This window comes from Schistocerca gregaria, chromosome 5, assembly GCF_023897955.1.
Source record: "Schistocerca gregaria isolate iqSchGreg1 chromosome 5, iqSchGreg1.2, whole genome shotgun sequence".
NCBI lineage: Eukaryota > Metazoa > Arthropoda > Insecta > Orthoptera > Acrididae > Schistocerca > Schistocerca gregaria.
In genome coordinates this window covers 615,297,658-615,313,259 of record NC_064924.1, presented here as the reverse complement: position 1 = coordinate 615,313,259, position 15,602 = coordinate 615,297,658, and the positions used below count along the sequence as shown (strand labels likewise).

The following is a 15,602-nucleotide window of genomic DNA, read 5'->3' as shown; positions in this document are numbered from 1 at the left end:
GAGCACAGGTAGTCCCAGTCTTCAAGAAAGGTCGTCGACAGAAGCGCAAAACTATAGACCTATATCTCTGACGTCGATCTGTTGCAGAATTTTAGAACATGTTTTTTGCTCGAGTATCATGTCGTTTTTGGAAACCCATAGTCTACTCTGTAGGAATCAACATGGATTCCGGAAAAAGCGATCGTGTGAGACCCAACTCGTTTTATTTGTTCATTAGACCCAGAAAATATTAGATACAGGCTCCCAGGTAGATGCTATTTTTCTTGACTTCCGGAAGGCGTTCGATACAGTTCCGCACTGTCGCCTGATAAACAAAGCAACAGTCTACGGAATATCAGACCAGCTGTGTGGCTGGATTAAAGAGTTTTGGCAAACAGAACACAGCATGTTGTTATCAATGGAGAGACGTCTACAGTCGTTAAAGTAACCTCTGGCGTGCCACAGGGGAGTGTTATGGGACCATTGCTTTTTGCAATATCTATAAATGACCTAGTAGATAGTGTCGGAAGTTCCATGCGGCTTTTCGCGGATGATGCTGTAGTATACAGAGAAGTTGCAGCATTAGAAAATTGCAGCGAAATGCAGGAAGATCTGCAGCGCATAGAAACTTGGTGCAGGGAGAGGCAACTGACCCTTAACATAGACAAATGTAACGTATTGCGAATACATTGAAAGAAGGATCCTTTATTGTATGATTATATGATAGCGGAACAAACACTGGTAGCAGTTACTTCTGTAAAATATCTGGGAGCATGCGTGCGGAACGATTTGAAGTGGAATCATAACATAAAATTAATTGTTGGTAAGGTGGGTACCAGGTTGAGATTCATTGGGAGAGTCCTAAGAAAATGTAGTCCATCAACAAAGGAGGTGGCTTACAAAACACTCGTTCGATTTATACTTGAGTATTGCTCTTCAGTGTGGGATCCGTATCAGATCAGGTTGACAGAGGAGATAGAGAAGATCCAAAGAAGAGCGGCGCGTTTCGTCACAGGTTTGTTTGGTAACCGTGATAGCGTTACGGAGATGTTTAACAAACTCCAGTGCAGACTCTGCTAAAGAGGCGCTCTGCATCGCGGTGTAGCTTGCTCGCCAGGTTTCGAGAGGGTGCGTTTCTGGGTATTGCTTCCCCCTACTTAGACCTCCCGAGGAGATCACGAATGTAAATTTAGAGAGATTAGAGCGCGCACGGAGGCTTTCAAACAGTCGTTCTTCCCGCGAACCATACGCGACTGGAGCAGATAAGGGAGGTAATGACAGTGGCACGTAAAGTGCCCTCCACCACACACCGTTGTGTGGCTTGCGGAGTATAAATGTAGATGTATATGTAGATGTATTGAGCACCACTAGCTTGCACCTTGTCGACAAGGAGCAGCGCTGCAGGCCATGTCGTGCCGTTAGCAAATTCACTTGCGTCGGTCGTCTGCTGCCGTACCCCATTAAAGCAAATATCGCCGCAATGTCCTAATGGATACGTTCGCCGTACGCCTTATATTGATTTCTGTGGTTATTTTACGCACTGTTGCTTGTCTGTCAGCAGTGATAACTCTACGCAAACACCACTGCTATCGGTCGTTAACTGAAGTCCATCGGTCACTGAGTTGTTCGGGGTTGGAGGTAATGCCGGAAATCTGGTATACTCGGCACATTCTTGAAACTGTGGATCTCGGGATACTGAATTCTCTAACGATTTCCGAAATGGAATGTCCCATGCATCTAGCTACATGTACCCCTCTGTCGTGAAGCTCTGTTAGTTATCGTCGTGCAGTCATAAGCGCGTAAGAAAACCTTTCGCATGAATCCCGTGCGTGAAAATGCCAGCTCCGTCAATGCACTGCCCTTATATACGTAGTTTCCGTTATGCTACCACCATCTGTATCTCTGCATATCGCTATCCGATGAATTTTGTCACCTGAGAGTAAGTGGCGTTAAGTGTCTGTCAGCCTTACGTAAAACCTGCGGGATGCTGATGTCGATACCTTTGTTGCAGCGCCAACGGAAGACCCGGAGTTCACAGAGCAGATCGAGAACATCACAGTGCCGGCGGGACGAAACGTGAAGCTGGCGTGTTCCGTCAAGAACCTCGGCACCTACAAGGTCAGTACCAACTCATAATTGGTTTTCAAGAGCCGTTTCTGCTAATGGTTTTAAATAACAATTGGTTTTACAATGCCACCGAATTACCAAGTATCAAATGTCGAGTAACTTTCAGCAAGTATTACTGTTACCATAGGGTGTAGTATTTTAGTGACGTATCGAACAGTAAGTTCTCGAATGGTTTACAAGTGATTCCAGAGAGAGACTTCTGTTGTTAGTGGGCTGTGAAAAATAAATAATGCAGTTGCCACCTGCTACTCTACGAAATAAGAACATTCCTTATTCCGTTATTGTTTGCACAAAAAATGGTGTACAGTACAGGTGTTGTTCTCTGGAATCACCCACTCCTTTGAAGAAATATTTCTCAATGCGTGTGTAGCTACTCTTATAGAAAACCTTTGCTGTGGTGTTTTTCAGATAGGGACGAACTAATAATTAACACATGTAAACAAAACTCCACTACGTAGCTTTGCGAAGAGAAAAACTTTGTAGAAACATGAAAGTTAATTCATTTAACTCCTTAGCAATCATTATTATGGTGTTAGAAGTTAAAATATAATTTCAGACATCTAAATCTGCATACACACTTGGCAAGCCACCCTACTGTTATACTCGCAAATATTGCAAGGAAAAGCAAGTGTTTATATCCTTCTGTATGAGCTCTAAAGTCTCGTATCTTATCTTAGAGGTTCTTATGCAAAATATATTTCGGCTCCAGTACAGTTGTTATGACTTCTATATATTTTGCCCATAGAACTCTCCCAAAAGAACGCCGCCCTACAGTAATTAACATTGAGTTCCTCCAGCTTCTCTATAACACATGCGTATTGTTCGAACCTAACTTAACAGATGTAGCACTCCGCGTCCGAATTTCTTCGATGTCTTCCAGTAGCCCGATCTGGTGACGATCCCAAACACTCGAACAGTAGTCAACATTTGGTCGCACTAGTGTTCTATTTGGCGTTACCTTTGCAGAACAACCACTCTTTCACAAAATTCTCCCAATAAACCGGAGTCAACCGTCGCCTTTTCTACTACAACCCTTATATGCTCATTCCATTCATACTACTCTGCAACGATAAGCCTACGTATTTAACCGACGTGACTGTTTCAATCGGCTCACTTCTAATGTTGTACTCGGACGTTATAGGTTTGTTCTTCTTCCTCATCTGCATTAACTTACATCTTTTTCCACACTTAGAGCTAGCTGCCATTCATCATACCAACTAGTCATTTTGTCTAAATCGTCTTGTATCTTCCTATAGTCACCCAACGACGACTCCTTCCCGTGCGCTACAGAATCATCAGCAATCAACCACAGAATCCTGTCCATGCTGTCCAGCAGATCATTTGTATGCGAGTATATAGAAAATAATAGCTGTCCTACTAGTGTTCCCTGGGGCGTTTCTGACGATACCCTTGTCTCTGTAGAACTCTCGCAGACGAGGACAGTGCACTCTGTCCTGTTAGTTACGAACTCTTGGAGCCATTCACAATGAGAATAATTTTTCTCTTTACTGAGTATGATATGGTCTTTTAAAATAGTCCAACTAGCCGGTGTATTTCAGGCAGATATGTTAAAAATTTTCGTGTTCACTTCACTTTCCTGATTTTTTGAACTCGTTATTCCTTCTACTTACCACTATATCCAATGACGTGTCTCGGCACACTCATATTGATTGAGAATTCTAAACTACAGGACTACGACATAGGTTCCATACGTTTTCAAATTTTTATTTCTCCAAATGTTAGAATTACTAGTATGATAAATGCTTAGCAGAACCGTAAAATCACCAATTTGGCATTCTGCCCAGCAACTGGTGTAACGAGTGCAGTGGCGTGATTAAAGGGGGACAAAGCGCGAAGAGAGTTTTTGTTGTTGTTTGACGTTTACCTGTTACAACAGTGCAGTGTGCAGTCAGACGGATCTTTGGAAAAAAACACCGTGTAAACAGGTAATTGTGCGTTGGTATCAACAACTTAGGTACGCTGATTTTCTTTATGAACAGAAAAGTGTCAGGCGATCAAATGCACCAGATGCCACTGCGATGAGGGCGAGACATATTTACGCACAAAGTCCGAAAAAATCAGTTGGCTGCACATGCCACAAACTGCGAATACAGCAGGAAATTTTGTGGAAGATTTTTCTACGGTTGATACATTTCAAAGCGCAGCGTTTGAATCTCCTGCATCAATTAAAACGTAAGATTATGGCCGGTGCCTTTAATTTTGCATCAAAATGCAGGAAGCACTTCAGGATGACCATTTCGCCTCCAAGCTGGTGTTCAGCTACGAACCAACCTTCCATTTATCTGGGAAAGGTAACTGCGACAGTGCGAGAGTGTGAGGAATTGAAAATCCTCATGAAATTGTATCTCATGAACGAGATTAGCCGCAGGTTGACGCTTTCTGTGAAGTGTCACAAACGGAGCTGTCTGTCCATTTTTCTGCGTAAGAAGACTGTGAGAAGTACGTATTATTTTGATGCGTTGTAGTTGTTATTTTTCCCCACAACCTACTGCAGATTCCAAGAATTTCATCTCTCAATAAGACGGAGCACGTCCTCCCCGAAGTGTAAGTATTCGTCGTATCCAAGCGACGAACTTCCACATCACTGGACAGGGTGGTGTAGAGGTGACGATAATGCGGCCTCTAGGATGCTTCACCTGAAGTCTTGTGACCTTTTTCTTGGAGGGTGTATTAAGGACACTGTTTTACGTACCTCCATGGCCAAGAACTGTAGGACAGCTCAGAGAAAGCATCAGTGGCACTGTGATGACCATTGGCATGGTGTTGCTACATGAAGTATGGAACGAATTTGGCTAACGCTAGGACATGTGTCATGTGGATAGAGGGACACACATAGAGAATTTTCATTTATTTATTATTTACTTATTGCTTATTTAACCTGGCCAGATTAGGGTTGTAAGGCCCTCTTTTACATTTGACTAGGAACAAAGTGTACCAAAGATATTACAAAAACATTCAGCGTAATAATTATAACAATAATAATAATAACTTGCATTAATAACGGTAATAATGATTTTCAATCATAATAACAATGAAAATAATAGTTGTCACTAACATCAACAGTCATAATAATAGTATCGTGCATTAAGTGTGATACAGATTAGATTAGCACAGTTGCATACATATTTAGTACATATTTAGTATTAGAGAAGTGTAAAGTGTAAAGAAAGCGGAGAAGACAGGATCACAGCGTCAGTGACAGTTAGGATAGAACAGGATTTAAATAAGAACTCTACGAAATTGTGGGAAGTTCAAGTTGTGGGGAAGGACACTGACGAGAGTGAGCTGCACGCTAGTACACGAGAGGGATGGCTCTTGTGATAGAAGGTGGGCCATTAACTGTCTTTTGAAGTTTGGAATGTATTTCATTTCTCTGATTTTTTGATAAAGATTGTTCGAAAGCCGGGCTCCTGATACAGAAAATGTTTAAGAGAGATGGCAGTGCTATGTGTTGGTAGAGAGAGGATTTTACTTTGTTGAGAACGAGTAGTTCTGCCGTGCAGTTCGGATAGTAATGTAATAGTTGAAGTTAAGTAGTAGCGAGTGCAATGATTGAGAAGACAGTAAGGATGAAACACAGGGTGTAGCAGTTTCTACGCTTATCGGCATGCAGCCGAGATACTTTTTCGTAGGCAGTAGTGATGGTCAAAATAGCGTTCGTCACAGAAGTATCCCACAGAAGCAGTCATCGGTAGTTCTAACCTGTCTGAGCCTTCATACGAAAGTGTTTGGAGAGCATCATCATTATAGCGTTGTATGGGAAGTGTTAGTGGCTCTATGAACTTCTTTTCAAGCTCGAAAGGAAATACTTTTTTTATATTTCTGTAGTGAATGCGGTAACAATGGCGCCTTCTTACAGACTGCAGTTGCATGAACAGTGCAGTCTACTTGATGGTCTAGAATGACCCTAAGTTCTTTGCAGAAGAATGCAAAATACAAACTTCTGTTCTCTTTTTGCATCCATTAAATTTGCTCACAGCCAGTCACTCTGTCGAGTACATAAAATGTGTTAGGTACTCACCGCACCGAGTGACCGCGCTGTTAGAGGCGCAATGTCACGGATTGCACAGATATCCCCTACAGAGTTTCGAGTCCTCTCTTGGGCATGGGTGTATGTGTGATGTTCTTAACATAAGTAGTTTAAGTAGTGTGTAACTCTAGGGACCTATGACCCCAGCAGTTTGGTCTCTTACGAATTCACACACACATTTTGTTTGGCTCTCGTTTCTTCTTATAATGTACTACGGCTATGACAGTGGGATACGAAAGTCTATTATGACAATTTTTGTAAGGAGCTCTTTCAATTAGTACATTTTTAATTTTTTAAAACAACGCGAAAGTTCACAACAAGTTATTAATTTTTATATTTATGAATTACGAATCATTTGTTACATTTAGCTCCATCTTTAGATGGTACGCTTGATTTCAGTTCGTTATCAAGCCACTCAGAAAATGTAATTCTTAAGGATATTGCTATTCCGTTCCATTTGTGACACATTCATATGATGATGGGCTACGAATGTGACCCTCACATTATTTACAAAACTGAGATCATTACCTATAGACTGAACTACTTCACTAAAGAAGTTGTGAGAGAAACAGAATGGTTCGTGTTAACGGTTCTTTAGTTTCCTTATTGCTCCACTAAATCCGCCTTGTCTGGCATGTACTATCACTTAAGGGGTTCTGTATCAGATTCCTGAACGCCGCGTGAAGCCGTTACGAGGGAACAGGAATCGTTTGGAGGTTTTCCCTCGCCGTCTTTCTGCGGTGGAACGACAGGCCATCAGATCGGTTAGCGCGCCAACGAGCCGTGACTGGGCGGCGCCGGTAAAAACCACCGCTCTCTTCTGACTGCCACTCAGATTGATGGCCGATACGCCCCACCGCACCCTGCAGCCCGCACAACTCGAGGCGCCGCGACACGCCGGCGCCTGCTACAGAGGCAACCCGCGCACCGTCCACGGCGCGCCAGCAACGTTACGCAGGCTGTCCTATCAGTCATAAGTACGAGGGTTGGAACTTTAGTAGTGGCAACTATTTATTTACAGCTCGTACAAAATAGATATGTGTTTCAAAGTTTTGCTGACCTGCAAAGTAGTCACCGTCATTGTGTATAGCCCGTTTCCAGCGACGTGGAATTCGAAGGATACTCTTAGCAGTGTCAGTTGTGTGGACAGTTCGAGCAGTGCGGTCTATTGCCCGACAAACTTGTAGTAGTTATGAAGCGAAAGCCGTGAATTGTTTCCTTCAGTTTAGAAATCGAGCTGAACTTACGAGGGCTTATGTCAGGGGAGTGCAGTAGGTGGTATAGCACTTAGCAGCCCCATCAGACAAACAAATCAATAACAGCTTGCCCCGTGCGTGGTTGAGCATTGTCCTCCAAATTGATGCTCAGTTCCTGCAGAAAGTGTCATCACTTCCGTCTCTATGCTGTTCATTTTTGGAACACAACCTACGACCAGCTTAGAGACAGAAGTGATGACACTTTCTCCATGATCTGACCATCATCTCTCCATCCTTGTATTTCGTGTCAGTGGCCAAGAAGTATTGAAATAACCACTGTTTACGTGTAAGATAGTTCTCTCAATGAATGGAGAAATGTGGAAATATTCCTAGAATGAAATTTTGACTCTGCAGCAGAGTGTGCGCTGATATGAAACTTCCTGGCAGATTAAAACTGTGTGCCGGACCGCGACTCGAACTCGGGACCTTTGCCTTTCGCGGGTAAGTGCTCTACCAACTGAGCTACCCAAGTACGACTCACGCCCCGTCCTCACACCTGTACGTCTGCCAGTATCTCGTTCGCAGGAGAGCTTCTGTAGGGTTTGGAAGGAAGGAGAAGAGATACTGCCAGAAGTGAAGCTGTGAGGACAGGGGTTGAATCGTGCTTGGGTACCTCAGTTGGTAGAGCACTTTCCCCCGAATGACAAAGTTCCCGAATTCGAGTCTCGGTCCGGCACACAGTTTTAATCTGATAGGAAGTTTCACAACAGAGCTCTGTTCTGGTGCCCTAAGGAATAAGGATACAGAATCTAGATTGCCTCATTTGTGGTTTTCCCTGCTGCGATGTAATCATGCTTTGGGCGTGAAATACACTGGAGAACTTAAAAATTTGTCATTCCTAACTGGATTATTTATTCCAACAGTTTTGGGCGATTTCTCTTTATGAATTATGTCGTAACGATCGCGGTATTGTATCAGATAGGCATTTGTAAATTCTGTCAACTGTTTTGAAGTTTTTTCAATATTTTCCTATCAACACCTCTGTTTAGACTAACCTGCATCTTTCAAACTGAAATGAGTGTTAATTATCTCTCACGAACGATATTTTGCGAGGATAACGTCTAGACTTTTGACCAGAATTCTGTGCTGGGAGATCGTTTGTATTGTTTCCTTTTGTACACCAAACAATCTGGAAGATGCAGTAGCTAGCGCATTGGACTCATTCCGGAGGAAAATGGTTCGTATCCGCGTCTAGACATCCATATTTAGCTTTTCTTTTATTCCTTTAAGTCGTTGCAAGCAAATGCTGAGATTTTTCCTTTGACAGGGAGTGGCCGATTCCTTTCCCCTTCCTTGAAACAATCCGAGTTCCCTCTGTAATGAATTCGTTGTCGACGAGACGTTAAACCATAATTTTCCTTCGTTTTTTCCAATTCGTATACCACCCAACACACTTTGTAGGGACTATTATTAGAGACCTGTTGGCTCAAATGGCTCTGAGCACTATGGGACTTAACATCTGAGGTCATCAGGCCCCTAGAACGTAGAGCTACTTAAACCTAACTAACCTAAGGACATGACACACATCCATGCCCGAGGCAGGATTCTAACCTGCGACCGTAGCGGTCCTGTGGTTCCAGATTGAAGCGCCTAGAACCTCTCGGCCACTGTGGCCGGCCAGAGACCTGTTGCTGATGTAGGTTTTCGTAATGTTTTCTTTGGAATTTTCCTACTAAAGACTGATTTTTGGTTGTTGTTTATACTCAGGATTTGGTCAGTGGGCTCATGATTCCCTTTGGTGGTTGCTGTGAGCACCAGCAGTTTTTATAAGACAGAGTTCATTTTGAAATACATGTAGATGCGTAAATCAATCTAGAGCTCATGAAAAATTTTCCAGGAATCTTAGTAGCATCTCCTCTTTATCTGTTAACGGAGACCAACTTAAATGCTTATGTAGGCACTGGGTGTCCCGAAAAAGGACTTTAATTTATCGTGCAATCCTCTCTGCTCTATAGCCCGCTGCTGCAGTAAAACGATGTTTATCTTTTGGAGACTTTCAGCTTTGTTAAAGTAACTTCAGTGAGCCGTTACAATGTGCTGTGCGAACGTTCTTGTGGGTCTGGAGTGGAATTGAGCTGAGGTCTGTGGAAACAAGCAATAGTATACGAAGGTTTCAAGTTTTGGGGCTTGTATGTAAGCCAGTATGGCCATTATTACCACAGACAAATGCGAGTGCACGTATCATTTATGTATTTTCGCTTGATACAGGTAACACAAACAAGTACTTTGCACTGGTTGTACGTAAAAGAAATACCCTATTTTCACTAAACTATAGTCATGTATTGCATCCATTGCATAGCTTTTAAACTAATTACATCGTTGAATCCCCAAAATTACTACCACAAGGCCAGCTCAGTTATTAAACCCCACAGAATTCTTTCAAACGGTCAATAACAACCAGGACGACTCAACTGGTTATTGAGACAGCAACATTATACAGGCTTCTTTTACACTATTTCATCGTTCAAACGGAAAATGACTTGAGTTGCCCTTCTTAACTTAAGTCTTGGGTACCCTATTACTGGAAGAAATATAAAATATGGCTCTTGTAATAGTCAAAGCTAACTGTAGCTCAATCAGACACAATGAAAAGCTTAATTTAGTGCGCTTTTTTCTTCACACAACAGACCTCATAATACCGAATACGTTTATAAACTCATCCATGCAAAATGGCCGTAACACTATCATAACAGTACAAAAGGTAAACCCTAAAGACGTATATAAACGCCGTTAAAACTTTCGTGATCACTTCCCTTGCACCCACTCCCTTAGCCCGTCAGTATCTACACTTGAGTAGACATACTGCAGCGTTTCCTGAATGTGACCTTCGATGGCGCTACAGAGGTAGAAATTTGTGAGCACGTCGCATTTTCTTCCAGTAAAACGCAGGTCGATGTAACCACGTGTGCCACATGACTGCGTGCGGCTTAATGTAAAGTGTACTTCTTGTTTTATAAACAGGTATCACGTCTAAATAACGAAAAAATCGAGCGCAACCAAACAGCACGCCTACGTTATGAAGACTCAAATTTCACACATAAAGAGATGAAAACTTATGGACGTGGCTACGTAATGTCTTTATTTCTGTCTTAGAACCTAATTTCTGCAATTACTCACAGTACACTAATCATGGGAAACATCAAGGAACTGAACGTATCAGAGGATCTGACGAAACTACTTCTTTCATAAAAAGTTCAGAACGTCCTGTTGTAGCTTTTACAAGCACAGCATCCGCCGTCATAGTGAATCCTGATGCTGTGATCGGTCTGTGAAGTATTGTGCATTGTTTCTGAGTCTTCCACACTGTGGCACATAGACTCTCTATCGATTGTGTGGGGTTTCGATAGAACGCGGTTTTCTAGAGCCACACAAATAGAAGTCTAGCGCGTTTAGGTTCGGAGAGCGAGGAGGTTAGGAGTATGATCCATCTTCTCCCATTCCTCATTTACGGAATTTGTTATTTTTGAGACTACGTGCAATGAAATAAGGAGCATCGTCATTGTGCATGATGTACGTGTTCCATTGCAACGAAAAAGGCAGGTTTTCTAACAGATCAGCAAGACTATTCTTTCAGTGAGCATTGTAAGTTCGCATGTTTTACCCTGGTGAAAGAATAAGAGGCCGTAGCAAACAATCGCCAACAATTACAGTCGAAATATTGACAAAAAATCTTTGTTAATGAGTTGAGAGAGGATTTACCTCAACCTGTATGTTATGACTGTGAAAATTTACAATCTGAACACGTAGAAATGACGCGACAGTCTCTAAAACACATTTGCATTAAAACAAGTGTTGAGTCATTGCTTAATACACTATTCACAAAGGGGTACCCGCTTTTTAAATCCCTGTTCACTTATTAAATTGCACCGATACTGAAAGTTATGAAACACTCAGAAGTTATGTGGTCAACACTACTTGCTGCATTTGCCTGTCAGATGACGTTATGGTCGAAGTCAACTACATTTACGATTGGCTCCCCTAGTTGCGGACCCCTCTTTGTTTCATAGCTTCCACAGTCGCAAGTAGCAGACGTAAGCTTCCCAGTAAGATGACGATCATTCACTTCTGACGGCCTCCTGTGAAGCCACATTCTGTCTGGAAATCTCTCTGGAAACATTACTAAAGAATAAACATTACTATAAGATAAAACACTATCCGATCAAAGGTATCTGTACACCACTGAGTAATGCGGAATTGATCACTAGACGTCGCTTGAGCCGGAGCAGACAGTATAAGAGGAGCGGTATTGTGTTGTCAGTAGAGCAGCAGCAACAAGAGAATTGGTCTGTCAGGAGATCTTAGTGGCTTCTCATGTAAACTACACAGGTGAGCAAAAGTCAAAGAAGGAAGAAACTTCCGCAAGATTGGTCACTGTCCGATAACGTATCCCGATAACATGTGGACCATAAATAGAAAGAACGTCTACATTAAAGTACAGAAGACAGAAGGTAACTTCAAGGAAAACGCAACGTGACAAATAGAAATGACGCTTTTATTCAATGGCAATTATTACACTGAAGTCCCTGGGATACATTATTCTACATCTACATCTACATTTATACTCCGCAAGCTACCCAACGGTGTGTGGTGGAGGGCACTTTACGTGCCACTGTCATTACCTGCCTTTTCTGTTCCAGTCGCGTATGGTTCGCGGGAAGAACGACTGTCTCAAAGCCTCCGTGCGCACTCGAATCTCTCTAATTTTACGTTCGTGATCTCCTCGGGAGATATAAGTAGGGGGAAGCAATATATTCGATACCTCATCCAGAAACGCACCCTCTCGAAACCTGCCGAGCAAGCTACACCGCGATGCAGAGCGCCTCTTTTGCAGAGTCTGCCCCTTGAGTTTGCTAAACATCTCCGTAACGCTATCACGGTTACGAAATAACCCTGTGACGAAACGCGCCGCTCTTCTTTGGATCTTCTCTATCTCCTCCGTCAACCTGACCTGGTACGGATCCCACACTGATGAGCAATACTCAAGTATAGGTCGAACTAGTGTCTTGTTAGCCACCTCCTTTGTTGATGGACCACATTTTCTAAGGACTCTCCCAATGAATCTCAGCCTGGTACCCACCTTACCAACAATTAATTTTATAAGGTCATTCCACTTGACATCGTTCCGCACGCATACTCCCAGATATTTTACAGAAGTAACTGCTACCGGTGTGTGTTCCGCTATCATATAATCATAGAATAAAGGATCCTTCTTTCTATATATTCGCAATACATTACATTTGTCTATGTTAAGGGTCAGTTGCCACTCCGTGCACCAAGTGCCTATCCGCTGCAGATCTTCCTCTATTTCGCTACAATGTCCCGTGGACATTAAAGAAGATGGGATATGATTCTTAATGCATGGGTAATGTTTCCTGGCACTGTTTGTTGCACCATCAGTGAGGTAATGAGGTGGTGGAGTTAAGGTATGCGGATGATTTAGCTGGTTAGGGCGTGATCCCCATATTTCGCATAAGAAAATCATATTTTCATATCCTACTGCACTTATTTTACAGCACTGTGTATGTGTAACGCATACAGTAGAGGTACATTTCGGAGGCGACAAATGTTTCTATCAGCTTAACAATCCTGTCAAAAGACAGCCTCTATGAAGGAATTGTTTTTGGACAGTTAAAATTCCTGAAATGGAGTGGCTCGCCAAAAGCCCCGACCTAATCCCGATGGAAAACCTCTGCGGAGAGCTAGGACGTCGAGTTCGCTCTGGACCCCATCATCCAGCATCAGTGCATTCTCAGTTCTCGGTCCTTGAGGATGAGTGGGCTGCGGTTCCTCCATGGACGTTCAGGCATTTCATTGAGAGTGTCCATACTAGAGGCGTAGTCACCATAAAGGCGAATGCTGGACACACTGTGGGAGGACGAGTGTATAATAAGAAAATAATGCTTCGCCATCTTTTACAAGAGACAGAAAATGGTTTTGCGGTTATCCAGAAAGCGATGGAGAGCATACTGATCATAATTTATAGTCTGCAAGTCTGCATTGTTCTTGTAATCACTGAAAGAAACGTTTTTATTCGCTATTTACTCAGTGGGATCAGAAACTGTGATTACAAACAAAATTTTTGCGTTCGAACTGATTCATATATTCAGCAAAATTTCCCATGCACAAACATAGTGATATTCCTGATAATAATAAATATAATAACGTTATTATCACAAACAAACCCTTCAGCAGTTCAGAGCCGACCTCTCCAGTAAGTTACATTTAAAATGGTTTTTCGCCCTGGCTTCTAGACATAAAAGCTAATTGCTCCCCTCAAAATTGGAAAGTGGTCTCATGACTTTCCACGCCGTTTTGTTAACATTACGGGCGGTGTAGTAACAGTTACTTCGTGAAATCTAAGCGTTCCAGGAGGGTGTACAGTCCTCGCAAGTTCACCATCTATTTGTACCGAAAACGTGCGTTTAGTAGCAGCCTGGGTGTGACGTTATCCGAGGCAGTGCATAAGCCAGCGTTTGACTGATGCGAACCGATTGATAGTTGGGTTGGATGTGAGTCTGTCACTGCCTCTCAGACGGTATTTATATATGGGAGCAGCGTACGGCCGAACGCAACATCTGCTGTCATCCGCTCTATGCCTAGATAGCAGCAACTAAATGGCCGCTTTCTCGGGCACATATTATTTTATAACACTGTTGTGGCCGGCCGATGTGGCAATGCGGTTCTAGGAGCTTAAGTCTGGAACCGCGTGATCGCTACGGTCCCAGGTTCGAATCCTGCCTCGAGCATGGATGTGCGTGATGTCCTTAGGTTAGCTAGGTTTAAGTAGTTATAAGTTCTAGGGGACTGATGACCACAGATTTTAAGTCCTATAGTGCTCAGAGCCATTTGAACCATTTTTAACACTGTTGTGTATCAATTTAGAGTCTTAGTAATTTTTATATGAATGGAATTGAGTTGGCTCTAATCACAGAAATTGTTTTAGCTCCGCTGCATTTAAACTTTGCTAGCTAGAATTTTGAGGACGGAAGCGACAGTAGAACATGACCTCTGAACTACTTCTTTAAGAGTCCCTGTATTGATTGATATTTACTTCAAAATCTTTAAACATGTTACATATTTATTATTTAATGGATGTAATGAAATGCTATAATAAAAATATTCTATCATTAATATTAATATTACTTAATCTATTACAAATAAGGAAGTTTTCGTTCTAAATTTACTTTTTAGTAAATTACTTCCAAACTACTAGAGAGAGCTCAATGGGGTCACATAGTTAATGTTGTGATATCAAACCGAAACTTCATAGGAATTTTCGTGCCTCTATTCTACTATTTAGCACTTCAGTTTTTCGTAAAACCACCGCTTTTGACCAAAATATTGTTCCGATCAAGTTCTGACTTGTAGCAATTGATTACGACGTACATATACACATTCAGACCATTTTTTGGCTTTCTAGCTTTATTATTTAGCGTCACTTGTTTTTTCATTAAAACAATGTGTTTAGTGAAATATATTCATCAAATGGTCCTGAGATTTAATAGTTTTTACATTACTATACATGAGTATATGCTGACAAAATTTGAAAATGCTATTGTAACTTCTAATGTCATCCTTATATTATGTCGCAATAGTCTGTATGCTAAGCACAGGCGCTTTGTGATGACGTGGCGATAGTAACAGTGAACTAGGGTACGTCCCGGCACACACGCCCACCTCTGTACCTCTCAAGTGATACAGTGCTTGTTCCTCCACAACACGACATATAAATGCCCACAAAACTTTAAATCAGATAATGTATGTGTTTGAAATGATCGTCTTTGTTCATCGTGTTGTACATTTTTTTCTACACTTGTAATGCACCGTACAGGATCCCAAGTCTCTGATACCCAATACTGAACAGTTCCATGCTTGCTGAGTTTACAGTTATTGATCAGATAGATAGTTGATACTACGAATGGCTAAGTGAAGTGCGGCTCTTAAGTCAGGCAGTGAGCGTTAGAATTACAAAATATCAGTTGTAACCAAGAGATCGTTCTGAACATTTCTCAAAAAGAGTTTCGTACGGTACGATGGTACGCTCTGTTATTGTGTATTTGACATGATAAATGTACCGTGAAGTGATACAGAAAATGAATTCTGACACCTAAATAATGTGTTTCGGTAATCATGCCCATTTGACACTTTTTCTTTCTTCTATGTTTCAGGATTGTCTCCTGAAATTATAG

General features: G+C 42.0%; 1 protein-coding gene across 4 annotated transcripts in view; it reads left to right on the top strand.

Annotated features, from left to right (window-relative positions):
- The window catches only part of LOC126272138 (lachesin-like), a 1,905,511-nt gene that overhangs the window by 1,057,242 nt on the left and 832,667 nt on the right, over positions 1-15,602 (top strand). For all 4 annotated transcript variants that reach the window (XM_049974749.1, XM_049974748.1, XM_049974747.1 and 1 more), the window contains exon 2: positions 1,991-2,097. In XM_049974749.1, coding sequence (XP_049830706.1) covers positions 1,991-2,097 — 107 coding nt within the window. The remainder of the gene's footprint in view (positions 1-1,990; positions 2,098-15,602) is intronic.